The following is a 22,250-nucleotide window of genomic DNA, read 5'->3' as shown; positions in this document are numbered from 1 at the left end:
GCTGACATGTCTGAAAGCTCAATCCAAGGCAACCCAGTACAATATCAGCAGCACAATACCGGACAAGAACCCCCTGTGCAGTACAAACAGAGTTCCAGTGATATATGGTGACTAAAAATCACAGAGAAAAAATAAGAATTTACTTACCGATAATTCTATTTCTCATAGTCCGTAGTGGATGCTGGGGACTCCGAAAGGACCATGGGGAATAGCGGCTCCGCAGGAGACTGGGCACAAAAGTAAAAGCTTTAGGACTAGCTGGTGTGCACTGGCTCCTCCCCCTATGACCCTCCTCCAAGCCTCAGTTAGGATACTGTGCCCGGACGAGCGTACACAATAAGGAAGGATTTTGAATCCCGGGTAAGACTCATTACCAGCCACACCAATCACACCGTACAACCTGTGATCTGAACCCAGTTAACAGCATGATAACAGAGGAGCCTCTGAAAAGATCGCTCACAACAATAATAACCCGATTTTTGTAACTATGTACAAGTATTGCAGACAATCCGCACTTGGGATCGGCGCCCAGCATCCACTACGGACTATGAGAAATAGAATTATCGGTAAGTAAATTCTTATTTTCTCTAACGTCCTAGTGGATGCTGGGGACTCCGAAAGGACCATGGGGATTATACCAAAGCTCCCAAACGGGCGGGAGAGTGCGGATGACTCTGCAGCACCGAATGAGAGAACTCCAGGTCCTCCTCAGCCAGGGTATCAAATTTGTAGAATTTAGCAAACGTGTTTGCCCCTGACCAAGTAGCTGCTCGGCAAAGTTGTAAAGCCGAGACCCCTCGGGCAGCCGCCCAAGATGAGCCCACTTTCCGTGTGGAATGGGCTTTTACAGATTTTGGCTGTGGCAGGCCTGCCACAGAATGTGCAAGCTGAATTGTACTACAAATCCAACGAGCAATCGTCTGCTTAGAAGCAGGAGCACCCAGCTTGTTGGGTGCATACAGGATAAACAGCGAATCAGATTTTCTGACTCCAGCCGTCCTGGAAACATATATTTTCAGGGCCCTGACTACGTCCAGCAACTTGGAATCCTCCAAGTCCCTAGTAGCCGCAGGCACCACAATAGGCTGGTTTAAGTGAAAAGCTGAAACCACCTTAGGGAGAAATTGAGGACGAGTCCTCAATTCTGCCCTGTCCGTATGAAAAATTAGGTAAGGGCTTTTATAGGATAAAGCCGCTAATTCTGAGACACGCCTGGCTGAAGCCAGGGCTAACAGCATTACCACTTTCCATGTGAGATATTTTAAGTCCACAGTGGTGAGTGGTTCAAACCAATGTGATTTTAGGAATCCCAAAACTACATTGAGATCCCAAGGTGCCACTGTAGGCACAAAAGGAGGCTGTATATGCAGTACTCCCTTGACAAACGTCTGAACTTCAGGAACAGAAGCCAGTTCTTTTTGGAAGAATATTGACAGGGCTGAAATTTGAACCTTAATGGACCCTAATTTGAGGCCCATAGACAGTCCTGTTTGCAGGAAATGCAGGAAATGACCCAGTTGAAATTCCTCTGTAGGGGCCTTCCTGGCCTCGCACCACGCAACATATTTACGCCAAATACGGTGATAATGTTGTACGGTTACATCCTTCCTGGCTTTGATCAGGGTAGGGATAACTTCATCCGGAATGCCTTTTTCCTTCAGGATCCGGCGTTCAACCGCCATGCCGTCAAACGCAGCCGCGGTAAGTCTTGGAACAGACATGGTCCCTGCTGGAGCAGGTCCTTTCTTAGAGGTAGAGGCCACGGGTCTTCCGTGAGCATCTCTTGAATTTCCGGGTACCAAGTCCTTCTTGGCCAATCCGGAGCCACGAGTATAGTCTTTACTCCTCTCCTTCTTATGATTCTCAGTACTTTTGGTATGAGAGGAAGAGGAGGGAACACATACACTGACTGGTACACCCACGGTGTTACCAGAGCGTCCACAGCTATTGCCTGAGGGTCCCTTGACCTGGCGCAATATCTGTCCTGGTTTTTCCCAACGGTTCACAATCATGTGGAAGACTTCTGGGTGAAGTCCCCACTCCCCCGGGTGAAGATCGTGTCTGCTGAGGAAGTCTGCTTCCCAGTTGTCCACTCCCGGAATGAACACTGCTGACAGTGCTATCACATGATTTTTCGCCCAGCGAAGAATCCTTGCCACTTCCATCATTGCCCTCCTGCTTCTTGTGCCGCCCTGTCTGTTTACGTGGGCGACTGCCGTGATGTTGTCCGACTGGATCAACACCGGCTGACCCTGAAGCAGAGGTCTTGCCTGACTTAGGGCATTGTAAATGGCCCTTAGTTCCAGGATATTTATGTGAAGTGACGTTTCCATGCTTGACCACAAGCCCTGGAAATTTTTTCCCTGTGTGACTGCTCCCCAGCCTCTCAGGCTGGCATCCGTGGTCACCAGGACCCAATCCTGAATGCCGAATCTGCGGCCCTCTAGGAGATGAGCACTCTGTAACCACCACAGGAGAGACACCCTTGTCCTTGGAGACAGGGTTATCCGCTGATGCATTTGAAGATGCGATCCGGACCATTTGTCCAGCAGATCCCACTGAAAAGTTCTTGCGTGGAATCTGCCGAATGGAATCGCTTCGTAAGAAGCCACCATCTTTCCCAGGACCCTTGTGCATTGATGTACTGACACTTGGCCTGGTCTTAGGAGGTTCCTGACTAGGTCGGATAACTCCTTGGCCTTCTCCTCCGGGAGAAACACCTTTTTCTGTACTGTGTCCAGAATCATCCCTAGGAACAGCAGACGTGTCGTCGGAATCAGCTGCGATTTTGGAATATTTAGAATCCATCCGTGCTGTCGTAGTACTACTTGAGATAGTGCTACTCCGACCTCTAACTGTTCTCTGGACCTTGCCCTTATCAGGAGATCGTCCAAGTAAGGGATAATTAAGACGCCTTTTCTTCGAAGAAGAATCATCATTTCGGCCATTACCTTGGTAAAGACCCGGGGTGCCGTGGACAATCCAAACGGCAGCGTCTGAAACTGATAGTGACAGTTCTGTACCACAAACCTGAGGTACCCTTGGTGAGAAGGGCAAATTGGGACATGGAGGTAAGCATCCTTGATGTCCAGAGACACCATATAGTCCCCTTCTTCCAGGTTCGCTATCACTGCTCTGAGTGACTCCATCTTGAACTTGAACCTTTTTATGTAAGTGTTCAAGGATTTCAGATTTAAAATGGGTCTCACCGAGCCGTCCGGCTTCGGTACCACAAACAGCGTGGAATAATACCCCTTTCCCTGTTGTAGGAGGGGTACCTTGATTATCACCTGCTGGGAATACAGCTTGTGAATGGCTTCCAATACCGCCTCCCTGTCGGGGGGAGACGTTGGTAAAGCAGACTTCAGGAACCGGCGAGGGGGAGACGTCTCGAATTCCAATTTGTACCCCTGAGATACTACCTGCAGGATCCAGGGGTCCACTTGCGAGTGAGCCCACTGCGCGCTGAAATTCTTGAGACGGGCCCCCACCGTGCCTGAGTCCGCTTGTAAGGCCCCAGCGTCATGCTGAGGACTTGGCAGAAGCGGGGGAGGGCTTCTGTTCGTGGGAAGAGGCTGTCTGCTGCAGTCTTTTTCCCCTTCCTCTGCCCCGGGGCAGATATGAGTGGCCTTTTGCCCGCTTGCCCTTATGGGGACGAAAGGACTGAGCCTGAAAAGACGGTATCTTTTTCTGCTGCGAGGTGACTTGGGGTAAAAAGGTGGATTTTCCAGCCGTTGCCGTGGCCACCAGGTCCGATAGACCGACCCCAAATAACTCCTCCCCTTTATACGGCAATACTTCCATATGCCGTTTGGAATCCGCATCCCCTGACCACTGTCGCGTCCATAATCCTCTTCTGGCAGAAATGGACATCGCACTTACTCTTGATGCCAGAGTGCAAATGTCCCTCTGTGCATCTCGCATATATAGAAATGCATCTTTTAAATGCTCTATAGTCAATAATATATTGTCCCTGTCCAGGGTATCAATATTTTCAGTCAGGGAATCCGACCAAGCCACCCCAGCACTGCACATCCAGGCTGAGGCGATTGCTGGTCGCAGTATAATACCAGTATGTGTGTATATACTTTTAAGGATATTTTCCAGCTTCCTATCAGCTGGTTCCTTGAGGGCGGCCGTATCAGGGGACGGTAACGCCACTTGTTTTGATAAGCGTGTGAGCGCCTTATCTACGCTAGGGGGTGTTTCCCAACGCGCCCTAACCTCTGGCGGGAAAGGGTATAATGCCAATAACTTTTTTGAAATTAGCAGTTTTTTATCGGGGGAAACCCACGCTTCATCACACACCTCATTTAATTCATCTGATTCAGGAAAAACTACGGGTAGTTTTTTCACACCCCACATAATACCCTTTTTTGTGGTACTTGTAGTATCAGAAATGTTCAAAACCTCCTTCATTGCCGTGATCATGTAACGTGTGGCCCTACTGGAAAATACGTTTGTTTCCTCACCGTCGACACTGGAGTCAGTGTCTGTGTCTGTATCGACCTGAGGTAACGGGCGCTTTAGAGCCCCTGACGGTGTTTGAGACGCCTGTACAGGTATTAACTGATTTGCCGGCTGTCTCATGTCGTCAACAGTCTTTTGTAAAGTGCTGACACTATCACGTAATTCTTTCCATAAGACCATCCAGTCAGGTGTCGACTCCCTAGGGGGTGACATCACTAACACAGGCAATTGCTCCGCCTCCACACCATTTTCCTCCTCATACATGTCGACACAACGTACCGACACAGCACACACACAGGGAATGCTCTGATAGAGGACAGGACCCCACTAGCCCTTTGGGGAGACAGAGGGAGAGTTTGCCAGCACACACCAGAGCGCTATATATATACACAGGGATAACCTTATATAAGTGTTTTTCCCTAATATAGCTGCTGTATATATTTATATGCCAATTTAGTGCCCCCCCTCTCTTGTTTTACCCTGTTTCTGTAGTGCAGGACTGCAGGGGAGAGTCAGGGAGCCTTCCTCCAACGGAGCTGTGAGGAAAAAATGGCACCAGTGTGCTGAGGAGATAGGCTCCGCCCCTTTTTCGGCGGCCTTTCTCCCGCTTTTTTATGTAAAAATAGGCAGGGGTTAAATACATCCATATAGCCCAGGAGCTATATGTGATGTATTTTTTGCCAAAAGAGGTGTTTTTATTGCGTCTCAGGGCGCCCCCCCCCCAGCGCCCTGCACTCTCAGTGACCGGAGTGTGAAGTGTGCTGAGAGCAATGGCGCACAGCTGCGGTGCTGTGCGCTACCTTAGTGAAGACAGGACGTCTTCTGCCGACGATTTTCCGGACCTCTTCAGTCTTCTGGCTCTGTAAGGGGGACGGCGGCGCGGCTCCGGGACCCATCCATGGCTGGGCCTGTGATCGTCCCTCTGGAGCTAATGTCCAGTAGCCTAAGAAGCCCAATCCACTCTGCACGCAGGTGAGTTCGCTTCTTCTCCCCTTAGTCCCTCGGTGCAGTGAGCCTGTTGCCAGCAGGTCTCACTGAAAATAAAAAACCTATTTAAACTTTTACTCTAAGCAGCTCAGGAGAGCCACCTAGATTGCACCCTTCTCGTTCGGGCACAAAATCTTAGCTGAGGCTTGGAGGAGGGTCATAGGGGGAGGAGCCAGTGCACACCAGCTAGTCCTAAAGCTTTTACTTTTGTGCCCAGTCTCCTGCGGAGCCGCTATTCCCCATGGTCCTTTTGGAGTCCCCAGCATCCACTAGGACGTTAGAGAAATACACAATAAGTATATCTTGTGAAACACCTATATTAAGTAATAATCCTGACGCAGTTAGCCCCCGCAGGTTACAGAATATAGGGATAGCAATTTGAGTGCGATACACGGAATGGAGGTCACACAGCAGCTATATGCACACACACATAGTCACATTGTACAATTCAGAAATTCTGAAATGCAATAAAACTGCACTGGACTAGCAATACAGAGTAGTACTGATACCCCTTTTCCACTAGCTCAAAAAACATGGGTAAATGCACGGGGGCACGCATTTACCTGTGTTTTTTGCTAGTGGAAAAGGGTCCCAACGCAAAAACCCGGATCAAGTGACCTGTGAATCCTACCCGGGTAGGACACAGGAATGATCCGGGTAGGGTTGTAGTGTAAACGGAAGCGGTGTCGATGCGACATGGCTCCCGTTTACACTGTATGGAAGGGCGGCGCTGGGAGATCATGTGATCTCCCAGCGCCGCCCAGCCGCGTCACTAGCAGCGTCACCAACCCGACAATATGCCGGGTTGGTGAGCACAGTGGGAAAGGGGGCTGAGCACTGGCCGCAGCCGGGTAGCACCCGTGTCAGGCTCCCGGCTGCACCGTGCTTAGTAGTGGAAAAGGGGTATGAGTATAGCTATACCCTCAATAGATATAACAATGCACAGTAAAGACTGGATGTATATCACAGGGTACTTTTACTAAATAACCCTGACTAAATGCACTTTTTCTTAACTAACACTGTCAACAGACATGTAGAATACTTAAGTCTCCTGTAAAATGCGCAGCGCTGACATGCAGGCGGCTTTACAGAGGAGGATTTGCCCAAACAGCCCCAGGATCAGGTCAGCTTGTCCTAATGGCGCCCAAACGCTGACAGGGAGTGAGGGAGAGAGAGATATGCAGCTCCAGGGCGGGAACATTTTACTCTAAATGGAGCCCTGGGTCTGGGGGAGGGGCTACAGGTCAGAGCCTTATCCCCTTGCTGGACTTCACCACCGGGTACTGTGGTCCCCACAATCTACTGTACTAAGGGGGTTATTCAGAGTTCTTAGCAAACAAAAGAGGCACACTAATGGGCAAAACCATGTTGCACTGCAGGCGGGACAGATGTAACATGTGCAGAGAGAGTTAGATTTGGGTGGGGTGTGTTCAAACCTAGATCTAACTTGCAGTGTAAAAATAAAGCAGCATAGTTGATCTACACAGAAACAATATAACCCACCCAAATCGATATCACTCTGCATATGTTACATCTGCCTAACCTGCAGTGCAACATGGTTTTGCCCAATTGCAAAATTTTTGGGTTTGCCAACAACTCTCAACAACCCCCTAAATGAGCTTTAGTCATGTATTTTATTAGAGACTCTCTCCTGTCTCTTTTATTGGATGGCTGTACAGACCTACTGATATATACTGTTTTTTTTCCCCCTGGATCCAAAGCGCTGTGCCATTTCAATGAGAATTAATATAGTACTAGTCCAGGAAAGGGTGTTGATACTGTAGCAGCAATGGTATATTCCCTTTTTCTACACTGTGGGAGATAGAGGTTATTACAGTTCACCTGAGTGAGCTCTCTCTCCACAGACGGAGAATCTGTGGTATGCAGCAGCCTCTGCAGCCTGCACGCTATGTTCTAAAGGCTGCAATCTTCAGAGTATCTGTCCTCCTGGGTATTAAGCCGATCCACATCCAGGTCCCTTTATCGTCAATATAGGTGTAAAGCCACAGGTCAGTCACTTAGCGGAGGTACTTACTGACGCGTTTTGCTCCTTAACGGGAGCTTTATCATAGAGACTCTCTGCTAAAGCTCCCATTAAGGAGTGAAACCCAGTATATATAAGCAGGTCTGTACAACCATCCAGTAGGAGAGACAGGAGAGAGTCTCTAAAGGACATGAATATAGCTCATTTAGGGGATTATTCAGAGTTTCTAGCAAACAAAAAAAAATTAGCAATTGGGCAAAATCATGTTGCACTGCAGGATAGGAAAATGTAACATATGCAGAGCAATATAGATTTGGAAGGTTTATAATGTTTCTGTGCAGATTAAATACTGGCTGCTTTATATTTTATATATATATATATATATATATACACATATATATATATATATATATATATATATATATACACACACACACACACACATATATACACACACACACACATACACACCGAGAATTTGCAAGTTAGATGTCCGTTTGAACACACCCCACCCAAATCTAACTCCTTCTGCACATGTTACATCCAATGAAAGAGATATGAGAGAGTCTCTAATAAAAGACGTACAGCATTCAGTACAGTATATTCCTTAGGTCGACAGAAATTAGGTCGATACTCATTAGGTCGTCCACTATTGGTCGACATGCATTAGATCGACATGGTCTATAGGTGGACATGAACAAGGTCGACATGGAAAAAGGTCAAAATGACTTTTTCACTTTTTTTTCCATTTTTTTTAGCTTTTTCATCCTTTATGATCCACGTGGACTAAAATTGTGAACCTGTGCCGAGCGCAGCGGAGCGATGAACCTTGGCCGAAGCACAGTGAGCGAAGCGAACCATGTGAGGGGATACAGTGCACTAATTGAGTTCCCCGTCACTTCATGAAGTAAGCGACACCAAAAAAACTTAAAAAATTTAAAATATTTTTCAATGTCGGCCTTCTTCATGTCGACCTAGTCACAGTACTCCCCACCTCCAGGTTGGGGTGCAGCGACCACCTGCTCAAATATATATATAATTTTAAACCTACAGGTAAATATTTTTCTCCTAGTCCGTAGAGGATGCTGGGGACTCCTTAAGGACCATGGGGTATCGACGGCTCCGCAGGAGACATGGGCACTGTAAAGCTTTAAAATGGGTGTGCACTGGCTCCTCCCTCTATGCCCCTCCTCCAGACCTCAGTTAGGACTGTGCCCAGAGGAGACTGACAGTACGAGGAAAAGGATTTTGTTATCTAAGGGCGAGATACACACCAGCCCACACCATACACACAGTACAACGTGGTATACAATAACCAGTTAACAGTATGAATAAAAACAGCATCAGCCATAGGCCGATCTCAACTGTAACTTAACCCTTAAGTATGCAATAACTATATACAAGTCTTGCAGAATGTTTCCGCACTGGGACGGGCACCCAGCATCCTCTACGGACTAGGAGAAAAAGATTTACCGGTAGGTTTAAAATCTTAATTTTCTCTTACGTCCTAGAGGATGCTGGGGACTCCGTAAGGACCATGGGGATTATACCAAAGCTCCAAAACGGGCTGGAGAGTGCGGATGACTCTGCAGCACCGATTGAGTAAACAGGAGGTCCTCATCAGCCAGGGTATCAAACTTACAGAATTTTTCAAAAGTGTTTGAACCCGACCAAGTAGCTGCTCGGCAAAACTGTAATGCCGAGACGCCTTGGGCATCCGCCCAAGAAGAGCCCACCTTCCTAGTGGAATGGGCCTTTACTGGATTTGGTACCGGCGAATCAGCCGTAAAATTAACCTGCTAAATAGTGTTACCGATCCAGCTAGCAATAGTCTGCTTAGAAGCAGGAGCGCCAACCTTGTTGGCTGCCTACAGGACAAACAGTGCATCTGTTTTCCTAACCATAGCCGTTCTGGCTAAATAAAACTTTAAGGCCCTGACTACAACCAGGGGCCTGGAATTCTCCCAGTCACTCGTAGCCACAGGCACTACAATAGGTTGGTTTACATGCAATAACGCAACCAACTTTAGGCAGACTTTGAGGACGAGTCCTCAACTGTGCTCGATCCGCATGTAAAATCAGATAGGGGCTTTTGTGAGACAAGGCCGCCAATTCGGACACCCGCCTCGAGATGCCAAGGACAATAACATGATCACTTTCCAAGTGAGAAAATTCAATTTAACTGTTTGAAGTGGTTCAAACCATTGTGACTTAAGGAGACTTAACACCACGTTAAGGTCACATGGTGCCACTGGGGGCACAAAAAGAGGTTGGATGTGTCACGCTCTTTTTGCCAAAGTCTGGACTTCTGTGAGAGAAGCCAATTCCTTCTGAAAGAATATGGATAAGGCAGAAATCTGCACCTTAATTGAGCCTAACTTTAGGCCCATATCCACTCCTGTCTGTAGAAAATGGAGAAAACTTCCTAGTTGGAAATCCTCAGTAGGAACATCCTTGGCTTCACACCAAGACACATATTTTCTCCAGATACGGTGATGGTGCTTCTCCGCAACATCTTTTCTAGCTTTAATAAGAGTAGGAACGACCTTCTCTGGAATACCCTTTTCAGCTAGGATTTGGTGTTCAACCGCCATGCCGTCAAACGTAACCACGGTAAGTCTTGGAACACGTATAGCCCCTGTAGTAGCAGGTTCTCCCTGTGAGGAAGGGGCCACGGATCTTCTGAGATCAGTCCCTGAAGATCTGCATACCAGCCCTTCAAGGCCAATCTGGAACAATGAGTATTGTCTGCACTCTTGTTTGTAATATGATTCTCAATATTTTTGAGATGAGAATACGTGGAGGGAGCACATAGACCGACTGAAACACCCACGGTGTAACCAGGGCATCCACCGCCGCTGCCTGAGGGTCCCTCGACCTGGAACAATACGTCCGAATCTTCCTGTTGAGGCGTGATGCCCTCATGTCTATATGAGAAAGTCCTCAACGACTTGTCACCACTGTAAAGACTTCCTGATGAAGTCCCCACTCTCCTGGATGGATATTGTGTCCTCTGTAATGAAGACCTCTGACGGAGCGCTTACATGCTTTTTCGCCCCGCAAAGAATCCTGGTGGCTTCTGCCATTTCTGCTCTGCTTTTTGTCCCGCCCTGGCGGTTCAGCTGCGTCACTGCCGCGACGTTGTCTGACTGGATCAGAACAGGCAGGATTGTGAAGAAAATTCTCCGCTTGTTTGAGGCTGTTGCAAATGGCCTTCAATTTCAGCACATTGATGTGTAGGTAAGCCTCTTGGCCTGACCATATTTTCTGAACATTGTTTCCCTGTGTGACTGCTCCCCATCCTCGGAGGCTCGCGTCCGTAGTCACAAGAACTCAATCTTGAATGCCGAACCTGCGACCCTCTGGAAGGTGAGCACTCTGGAGCCACCACAGGGGAGAGAAAGAGAGAGAGAGACCCTGGCCCGGGGGGACCGGGCTCCGATGTATGTGACGGTGGGACCCTGACCACTTGTCCAGAAGATCCCACCGAAAGGTCCGTGTGGAATGGCCTCTTAGGCCCCACTATCCTTCCTAATAAAGGAGTGCATTTAGTCTCTGACCATGTTCTGGAGTACTTAGGCTTTTTCCTCTGGGAGAAAGACCTTTTGTTTTTCTGTGTCCAGAATCATGTCCAAAAACGGCAGTCGAGTTGTTGGAAATAACTGTGACGTTGGTAGATTTAGGATCCCGCCGTGTTGTTGTAGTATTCTCAGGGAGAGAGACACGCTTTGTAATCATTTTCCCTCTTGAACTCGCCTTTATCAGGAGATCGTCCAAGTATGGGATAAATGTGACGCCTTGCTCACGCAGGAGCTCCATCATGTCCGCAATGAACGTGTCAGACGTGGGAATAACAATCCTGTACAGCAAATCTTAGGTACGCCTGATGAGGAGGATAAATGGGGACATGAAGGTATGCATCCTTTATGTCAAGTGACACCATAAAAACCTCCCCTTCCAGGCTGGAGTTCACTGCCCAGAGAGATTCCATCTCGAATTTGAACCTTTTCAGATATAGGTTCAGGGATTTTAGATTCAGAATGGGCCTGACCGAGCCATCCGGTTTCGGGACCACAAAATAGGCTTGAATAAAACCCCTTCCCCTGTATAAGGGGAACCTTGATAATCACATACTGATGATACAGTTTCTGTATGGTAGCTGCCACTGTTTCCCTCTCTGAGGAGGAAACTGGCAAGACCGATTTGAAAAATCGGTGAGGAGGCACATCTTCGAATTCTAATTTGCATCCCTGGGATACATCTGAAGAGTCGAAGATGTGTTCCCCCTGGCGCGGACTCCCTCAGCGGAGCCCCTGCGTCATGCAGTGGATTTTGTAGAGGACGGGGTGGACTGCATTTGATATTGCCGTGTTCTCTTTTCCTGTGGGGGAACATAAGGCAAAAGAGTAGATTTACTCGCGGTCGCTGTGGTTACCAGATCCGCGAGGCTCTCCCCAAATAAAACTTCACCTTTGTAAGGCAAAGTCCTTTTTTTTTTTTTTTTTTTTAAACAGCATACCTGTCCCTTGGCAGGTCCACAGGGACCGTCTAACAGAGATCTCCATGGCATTGGCTCTTGAACCCAACAGCCCAATATCACTCGCAGCTTCTCTCGTATATTATGCTGCGTCTTTAATGTGACCCAAGGTCACCCAAAATGGCATCTTTTTCTAGGGTGTCAATGTCAGATGACAAGTTATCTGCCCACGCTGCAACTGTGCAACCCACCCATGCCGACGCTACTGCCGGCCTTAGTAGGGCAGCTATAAATTGATTTTAAGGTAGTTTCCTGTCTGCAATCAGCAGGACTCTTAAAGGCTGCCGTATCAGGGGAAGGTAGCGCCCCCCTTTTTCGACAAGCGCGTAAATGCCTTGTCCACCGTGGGTGAGTATCCCCACCGTAACCTGTCCTGGGAGTGGAAAGGTTACGCCATAATATTTTCTTGGGAATCTGCCGTTTCATATCTGGAGTTTCCCAAGCTTTATCGAACAGGGCGATCAGCACGCGAGATGGGGGAAAAGTTACCTCAGGATTCTTTCCCTTAAACAGAAAGGTCCTCAGTGATATGCCAAACATCTTTAATTGCTACAATCATATATTGAATACACTTGTCCACCCTTGGGTGCAACTTAGCATCATCACCGTCGACACTGGAGTCAAAGTTCGTGTCGGTATTGGTGTCTACTACCTGTGAAAAGGGACGATTCTGCCACCCCGAAGGGCCCTGTGACACAGTAAAAGCTATGGATTCACTCCCTGCTTTAATCCTTGGACTCAGCTTTGTCCAAACTTTGTAATAAAGTCACATTAGTCATTCAATCAGGTGTAGGCGGCGCCGACGGAGACACCACAATCATCTGCTCTGCCTCCTCCCTATATGAGCCTTCCACCTCAGACATGTCGACACAGACGTACTGACATCCCCACACACACAGGGATGCCTAATATAATGGGGACTGACCCACCATAAGGCCCTTAGGAGAGACAGAGAGAGAGTATGCTAGCACACACCCAGCGCCATTGTATACCGAGACAAAAAACCCAGTCTGTCAGCGCTCTTTATTACAAGTGTAAAACACCACATATTTTGCGCCAATAAACGTGCCCCCCCCCTCGTTTTGACCCTCTGTATTAACTAACAGCAGAGGAGAGTCCGGGGCCGCTTCTCTGTATGCTGAGGAGAAAAAATGGCGCTGGTTAGTGCTGGAGGAAACAAGCTCCGCCCCCCGACGGCGGGTTCGTTCCCGCTCTAAATCTTTATACTGGCGGGGGATTCTAAATATATATCCTTTTTTAGTGTATATAAGTACTTTGCCAGTGTTATGTGAGGTATATTAATGCTGCCCAGGGCGCCCCCCCTGCGCCCTGCACCCTTACTGTGGTGCCTGTGTGTGAGAGCTGGGAGCAATGGCGCGCAGTGGTAACGCTGGCAGAGTACCCTTACTAATTCCCTCTTACAAACCCTAGTGGGATCACCAGGGAGTGGACGGTATATCAAAGGGTCTAACAGCTGGCGCATAATCTCCCGGTCATAGTCCACAAAGTCCTGTAGAACAATGGCCCCGCCTTTGTCCGCCTGGCGAATAATTAGATTCTTATTACCAGCCAGGCTCCTCACCGGAGATTATATTTAGGGATCTCCTAAGACTAAAGAAAAAAAGAGATAGATTTTTATCTGCATGGCGTGTCACTTAGTGACTACTATAAATCAAAGATGATTCCCCGCGGTTTTAGAGTCCGCAACTGCCCCACAATAGGCAGGTTTGACCCTCAATTCTGCCGACGTTGGATAGGGATTTTAAATTGTTGCTCATTTGACTTAATGATTCTCGTCATTGAGCATAGACATAGACCCTTTGATATACCGTCCACTCCCTGGTGATCCCACTAGGGTTTGTAAGAGGGAATTAGTAAGGGTACTCTGCCAGGCTTTGGATATGGGTGTAATTACGGAGAAAATTAAAGATGTATTACTTCCTCAATCTCCTATTATTCCGATTTTTTACACCATACCCAAAATCCATAAAGGGTTAGATCCTCCGCCTGGGCGTCCGATTGTCTCTGCACGGGGTTCCCTGTTTCAGCCGGTGGCGGCATACCTTGATTCCCTCTTGCAACCCTTGATTCAGGTAGAACCTACTTTCCTTCTAGATACGTCCACCTTGTTACACAAGTTATCTGATCTACCCTTATTACCATCTGATTGCTGGCTGGTAACCATCGATGTGGTTAACTTGTATACTTCCATTCCCCATAGTATGGGTCTACACTCTTTACAGTTGTTCTTGAATAACAAAAGTGACTTCTCTTCGGACAAAATTGGTATCATGCTCCACTTGTTTGAACTTATTTTGAACAACAATTTTTTTCTATATAAGGGCAAATTCTATTTGCAAACAAGTGGCTGTGCCATGGGCAGTTCTATGGCTCCGGCCTATGCCAACATTGTCATGTTTTATGTGGAGCATTTACTATTTTTTTCTGATGAGACAATTTCATCAAAAATTTTGCTGTTCTTACGATATATAGATGATTTGTTGTTGATTTGGTGTGGAGACATTGAGATATTAAGCAATTTGATCAATGAGCATAATAATACCGATCATCCAATCAAATTTACCTATACGTCAAGCAGGGAGATGATACATTTTCTTGATGTCTGTATCTCTGTTAGTAATCAGCAGATCCATACTAGTCTTTTTACAAAGTCTACGGATAGGAATATGCTATTAAAAGCACAGAGTTGTCATCCGTTACCCTTGATAAATGGCCTCCCGTATTCTCAGATGCTACGGATTCATCGTATCAATAGTGATAGGGAGATGTCTGAAATCCAGATTGATTTATTGATAAAAAAAAATTTGGAGCGTGGTTATAGTAAAGATTCATTAGAGGCTTGTAAAACTAAGGTTTTATCCTTGGATAGAACTTCTTTAGTTAGAAATGCAATTTCATCTGATACACTGAGCTCTAATAAAAGAAAGAAGTTTGGGTGGGTCAATAAATTTAATTTGGCTTCCCCTACTATTAATAAAACAATTAAACAGTTATGGCCCATTGTACAAAGCGATGCTAAATTAGATCTGGCCAATCATGATGTAATGTCTTGCTATTCACGAGGACGAAATTTAAAAGACATTCTAGTAAAAACTGACATTTCCTCTTTTGGTAACATTAATCGCCCCTTTTTCGGTAGGACTCGCATGGGCTGCTTTAAGTGCACCTGCACTACCTGCCAGTTTCTTCTCACTGGCGATACGTTTCAACACCCCCATTCGGGTAAAACTTACAAAATTCTCCACCACTTTACTTGTAATTCATCATTTGCAGTCTATTAAATTATCTGCCCTTGCGGCTTGAGTTATATTGGTAAAACCGAGAGTAAGTTTAAAGAGCGAATGGGTAACCATAGGAGTGCCATTCGAGCTGCTATCAATTCAGGTTCTAGCGACCAACCGGTCGCTCGTCATTTTGCGGAGTTTCACCATACTTTGTCCAGTTTAAGATACCGGATGATCGATACTGTCCCGCAAAATGCTCGAGGGGGGGACCGTTCCTTGCGTCTTTTGAGATGCAAGGCACGGTGGATTTACAGGCTGGATGTAATTTCCCCTAACGGGTTGAATGAAAGTATCTCCTTTTCTAGCCTACGCTGAAATTATTTAGGCTGCTAGTAATTCCTTGTATCTTTATTAGCAATAGTGTGCTATTGTTGTTTTTTATGAATATATAATCTGTCATTATTAGATTTGGAAGTGTTTACTTTGTTCACCATATTGCATTCTATTACAGCCTGTTTCCGTTTTCGGGTTGCCATGGTAGCGGTGCACGTAGTAGAGTGCGCCTCACGGGTGACGTCAGTGTGTGTGCGGCGACGGGGCGGGTGATCAGTCCCAGCCCGGGAACCGCTACTTTCTTGTTTGGTGGGCACTATAAAGGTATGTGTTTTAGTTCATGTTGTAATCCTGATGACAATATTTTCAGATATTGAAACGTTGATTGATTAATACAGTCTCCGCCTGTCATTTCTGCTGCTGAATTTGCCTGAGTGCCGCACCTGCGCTCGTTGTATAATTCCCATTTGTGAGGGCACCGGCTCAAGTTTTCCATTATGCGGGGAGTGCCGGTTCTTGGAATTTCTCTCTCTCTCTATATATATATATATATATATATATATATATATATATATATATATATATATATCTCCATACATATATACACACATACACTACACACATACACACACACACACACACACACACACATATATACATACATACACACACACACACACACACACACACACCGAGAACCCAGCACTCTCCTTAGTAATTTCATTCATCTTAATACTTTGTTACATAACTGGATAAATAATGAGGTTTCAGTTCATGACTTATACAATGCATTTAAGCTTGCAGCCCACTAATTGCTTTAGCATCTATTAAGCAATCAGGGATCTAGTTATTACAATTTGGTAAGGCAGATTTTCTATTTCAGCGTCCATAATTTATTACCATGATACTGGCATTGAGCCATGAGTGATAACTTGCCGCTGCACAGGGCCAGTCACAGTGGATATGCGCTTGTTTTAATTGGGGGGAGATATCATTGGAGGTGGCCATAGACTCATTAAATAAAAAATGATCTTCTCTCAGAATTAAAGCCCATCTCCCCTAGATTTTCTTGTTTTTTTTTTTTTTTAACCTATTTTGCTAGTAAATACTGTTTATCATAGTGGGTGTTGAACAGAGGGGCATTAGCATGTGACTTACCCTAAATTAGTGCTAGTGCAAGGTTGCCCAATATGTCCCCATATGTCCCACTATTAACAGGACAGTATGCCTTTCTATACCCAGAATCTTTAAGGGACAATATTTATTTCCCATTATTCAGACTTGTAAGGCAGCTAAATCAATTTGCTTAAATGCGTTGTTCCCTTGAGCGCTTACCCACGGGTCCCCGCGGTGACTTCTCCTTTAAATATTGTGCTCTGAACTGCCACAGCTTGCTGTACCCAGGATCTCCTGTCTTGCCAGCTCTTCACAGATGAACTATTGGGAGGAGGCGTGGCCATGCTGGGCATGCTGGGATATCTCCACCTCCTCCCAGTAATGCATCTGTGAAGAGTCGGCAAGAGAGAAGATCATGGGTATAGCACGATGCGGCAGTTCAGAGCACAGTTTTTAAAGGGGAAGTCACCGTGGGGACCCGGCAGTAAGCGCTACCTCGCACTTGGAGTGAGGGATATTGGGGGTGCGCCAATATGCAATTTTTTCAGCACCCCCCCATCCTCAAACCATTCTGGCGCCCCTGTACGCAAGTAAATGATTGGAGTGCCAGAAGAGGGACCAACAGCAATATTAAGTGTTGTATGGATGAAGAGGAGAGAAACCACTTACAAGCTAGAACACCTTATAAAACAGTAATGAATCAGAATGTAATGGAGGTATGGTACCTATATCTGTACTTCACATCAAACACTGTTGAATCTTCATCTTCAAAATTGTCCTCATTGAGAGGGGCCATTTCTACTCGTTCAGCTGGAGTCGTTATTATGTCATATTTTCGTGTTTTCCGTATTCTCTTTCCAGATCTAGAAAAAAAGAAAAGAAAAAAAAAAAAAGCTTAGAAAGAAATTTAAACCACAACCTCTAATTGTTAGCCACTATGGAGAGTTTCAGCTGAACAGGAACATTTTATAGAAATAGTGGTCCCGCATACACATCTCCTACAAGGGTCAAAGGGTTAAAACTTCTAAATAGCTAGGAGTTGCTCTCAGAAAAACAGGCTTTCTGTAACAATCCATTTAGGATGTTTGGAAATACTGAAAGACATTCTAAATTCCAGTTGTGATAAAGAAACACACAGGAAGACACTCACTACTCAGGCACTCTGCTAACATTCAACCCAGGGTATTACAATATAGAGGATTGTGGTATGCACAAAGACTAGGGGACCAAATGTAACAGCCTTACAAAATGTATTGATGCACTAAATCTTGCAGCTAAAATCACTTAAACATCTGCACTCTCTAGAACCTGCAGGCTTTTACATTTGGCCCTAGAACTATTCATACTCCACATGTCTTGTAATTGCCTACTATTACCAAACATTCCATGATTACATGGTACAGGTACACCACCGATTTGCCGGCATCCTTGGTTCCAGTGCCGTGTCGGATTATCGATTTTGCCGGATTAATGGTGGAAACATTATTTTACTAATTTTGCACCTTCAGAACATTTCTAAAGCAATAATAAGTAAAAAATATATTCAACAGTATAATATTAATTAATAAAGACACTAGTGTATGCAAAACTGTTTAAGCAAAACAGGTGTCAGGTACTTGCTGTGACTTTGGATGCCATAACAGCCCCACTGATGTTTGCTGTGTCACCTGCACTGCCCTCAGAAGCTGTACTCACTGACACTTGTGCGCGCGGTGTGTTCCGCCCATGTGCAGTACTTGCTTTGACCTTGGACGCCATAACAACCCCACCGATGCTTGCTGTGTCACCTGCAGTGTCCGCAGAAGCTGTACCCACTGACACTTGCGCATATTGCGTGTTACGCCCATGCGCAGAAATTGTTCCGGATTAAAAGACGTCCCTAACCACTTTTAATCCGGACAAAGCAAAAATTGTCCGGATTAAAAGAGGTTCCGGATCATCGGTTGCCGGAAAATCTGTGGTGTACCTGTAGTAATTTATGGTTATGTGAAGTAATTAACCCTCCAAAAATCCCTTAATTTTTTGGGTGAAATTGGTAGGCAATTGTTTAATGTCACAATCAAAAATGGCACGGTGTTCGCATTAGCAACTGCAGTAAATCAGTTATAATTTATTTGCATTATACTTTTTATGCAAAAATAATATGTTGTCAAAGCTGCTGTCACAACATTCACTTGGAGCATATATGATATGTTAGTCTGAAAAGGTTAATTAAAACTCTTCATCATGACACTCGTGAATTCATCAGGATATAAGCTAAGTCTAGCTACGCGTGATCACAGAGCCTTCTGCATTAACAGTTATGGTACCTTCGTCAAAAACGCTGCACTAGCAAGTCATTTCAGACTGTGAACCACTAATAGTGCAGAACAAAAATTATTATTGAGCTTGGAATGTGCCATAAAAGTGTCAAAATAGTCTCAGTACAAGCATGAGAAAAGCATTAGATACAAAGACATTAAACAGTCTATTGTTAACTCCCACCCAGGAATTCTATAATCATGCTCGCATTCTCCTGGGACAAGAGTAATAAAAGTACTGCAATAAAGAAAGCATGATTTTATGCACATGGGCATATGAAACATGAAATGATTAGCTGAATTCGAGTATTCTCAGCAACTGTGTTGTGCCACAAAACATTTTGAATAGGCTGTTCTAATCTTGAGACCAGGAGCCTAATTCAGACCAGATCACTCGCTAGGGTTTTATTGCAGTACTGCATTTGCATAGTCGCTGCCCACAAGGGAGTGTATTTTCGCTTTGCAAGTGTACAATCGCATGTTTAGCAGAGCTGTACAAACAGATTTTGTGCAGTCTCTAAGAAATCGAGGGATTGACGTCAGACACTCGCCATGCAAACGCTTGGGAATGCCTGCATTCTCCAAACACTCCCAGAAAACGGTCAGTTGACACCCACAAACGCCTTCTTCCTGTCAATCTCCTTTTGAACGCCCATGCAAATGGATCCTTCGCACAAACCCATCGCTGAGCGGTGATCCGCTTGTACATGTGCAACGTGCCTGCGCATTGTGGTGCATACGCATGCGCAGTTTAGACCTGATCACCCTCTATACGAAAAACGCAGCCTAGCGATCAGACAGCACCTCCCCCAAATTGCTGTAGCATGTTGATCTTGCTGCAGCTTGAGGGAACTGTGAGGGATCTTGCAGAAGAAAACCTAAATATGTGTAGTGCAGCATACTTAACATTGGAACATATATACATATATATATTTTTTTTTTCTTTTTTACACATTTATTTATTATTTGTGTTCTTTCTTGCACCCTGCACCTTTCACAACCCGTGCAGTTCCTCTGACACACATACCAGAGTGTGCTAGAAGCACCACAGCAGTGAGCGACATCCCATGCAAGAAAGAGGAACTGCATGGGTTTTTAAAGGTGCAAGAATGAACAGTTATAGTATTCACTATTAGCCACGTGATAATAAAAGTTTAAATGGTACTCCTGCACACAGAGCTCTGAAGGAAACCTACTCACTTCTTGTATGGGAGGCCAGTCACTGAGTGATTAAGAAGTTGTGAAGAGAACACAGCTAGGATGTAGAAATAATGCCTGTAAGCTCTTGGAAAGGCACCGAAGAGATCTTCACTACGGTGATAAGTTAAACACTACAACGCCAAGAGCCTAAGCATGCCTGTGTGGGTGGATATGAAATCTATTAGTGATGAACATGGCAACATATTTTGACCAGCAAGACCGCTCCCATTCCCAGATATTTACCCAGAGCCACAAAACAAAAAAGTTATGCGTTACACACAGGCCACTCTGGTATCATAAAGAATCAGATATTTCATTCAAAAAATGGTTTCGAAGTTGATCACAAGAAGCTTCCCATTCACATTAAATGAGCATATGTAGAGTAATGGGCCCTACAGACTCGGCGGTGTTCCGCCGAGCTGCCCGATCGCCGATACGGCAGACGGGCGACTCGGCGGCGGGGGGGCAGTGAAGTTTCTTCACTCCCCCGTCATCCGGCTCCGTAGACGTGCAGGCAAATATGAACGATCTCGTCCATATTGGCCTGCATGCACAGCCGACGGGGCATCAGCGATGAACGAGCGCGGGGCCGCGCAACGTTCATCGCTGGTGCCTCCACACTGACAGATATGAACGTTATCTCGTTCAATAATGTACGAGATCGTTCATATCTTGCAGTGTTATCGCCCAGTGTGTAGGGCGCATTACAGTACGTGCCTGGGTGCAAAAGTTATGGCAGACCTGCTCTGCAAGTGTCAAAGTAAAAAATATTACATACCGTATACACACGTACAAACCCCACACAAAGTGGTCTCTGTGCGTGCACATACCCACACGCTGCGTACATTGGCTCGCAAAGCCCTGCGTATTAGCGCGTGGTATGAGTAAATACGGTAGCATACGCATTTGCATAGAAAAGCCACAAAGACATAGCCAATATTTTACCCACATAGTGGATAATTTACACTTAGGGGTACATTTACTAAGCAGTGATAAGAGCAGAGAAGTGAGCCAGTGGATAAGTTGCCCATGGTAACCAATCAGCACTGAAGTAACATCTATAATTTGCATACTATAAAATGATACAGAGCTGCTGATTGGTTGATGGGGAAATTTCTCCACTGGCTCACTTCTCCATTCTTATCACTGTTTAGTAAATGTACCCCATAGTCTACACACACCACACCAGCAAGTTACACTTACTTAGGAAATAGAACAACAGTGATATCCAGCTTTACAGGATGTGAGGGGACAGAACTAGGTTAGGACATAGGGGTATATTCAATTGAAGTCGAAAGCTGCCGTCTGTCGAAAAGACGGCAGTTTTCAACTTTTTAAGGTCGAATCGTGATTCGACCTATTCAATATGGCCCAAAGTTGATGAATTCGACTTGTTGAAAAGCACGTGGATCGGCGGAATAGCTGCCGATCCACGTGCTTGTGTCAAAAACGGGGGCCAAAACCTGTCGGTTTTGGCCCACTTTTCGACCATCTCAGTCAGACAAAAAAATGTCAGACTGAGATGAGGGATTAGAGCAGGAGAGGGGGGAGAACTGCAGGGAGACGGGGGACAGCCGTGGGCATATAGGGGAGATCAGCGCTACATCACAGCACTGCAGCAGGATGTCACACAGCCACGACGCTCACGGCAGCTTCCACCCGGCTCCAGCAAGTGAGGTCACGCTTGCTGGAGCTGGGTGGACACTGCCGTGAGGTCGGGCGGCTGTGTGACATCCTCCTGCAGCGCGTAGCGCTGATCTCCTCCGTCTGCCGGTGGCTGTCCCCGCTGGTCTCCCCCCCCCCCCCTCCTTCTCTGGTTCCCTTATCTCAATTCTCATTCTGAGATGACATTTTAAATAAGATTTTACTTACCGGTAAATCTATTTCTCGTAGTCCGTAGAGGATGCTGGGGACTCCGTAAGGACCATGGGGAATAGACGGGCTCCGCAGGAGATAGGGCACTTTAAGAAAGCTTTGGATTTTTGGTGTGCACTGGCTCCTCCCTCTATGTCCCTCCTCCAGACCACAGTTAGAGAAACTGTGCCCAGAGGAGATGAACGGTACAAGGAACGGATTTT

The 22,250-nt window shown here is 46.0% G+C and overlaps 1 protein-coding gene across 1 annotated transcript in view; it reads right to left on the bottom strand.

The window, feature by feature from the left end:
- FAM174B (family with sequence similarity 174 member B) overlaps positions 1-22,250 on the bottom strand; it is a 127,889-nt gene that overhangs the window by 25,528 nt on the left and 80,111 nt on the right. The window contains exon 2 of the mRNA XM_063925733.1: positions 17,398-17,535. Within this exon, the coding sequence (XP_063781803.1) occupies positions 17,398-17,535 (138 nt within the window). The remainder of the gene's footprint in view (positions 1-17,397; positions 17,536-22,250) is intronic.

This window comes from Pseudophryne corroboree, chromosome 6 (genome assembly GCF_028390025.1).
Source record: "Pseudophryne corroboree isolate aPseCor3 chromosome 6, aPseCor3.hap2, whole genome shotgun sequence".
Classification (NCBI taxonomy): Eukaryota; Metazoa; Chordata; class Amphibia; order Anura; family Myobatrachidae; genus Pseudophryne; species Pseudophryne corroboree.
The sequence above is the reverse complement of the archived record's forward strand: the minus strand, read 5'-3'. Positions and strand labels throughout refer to the sequence as shown.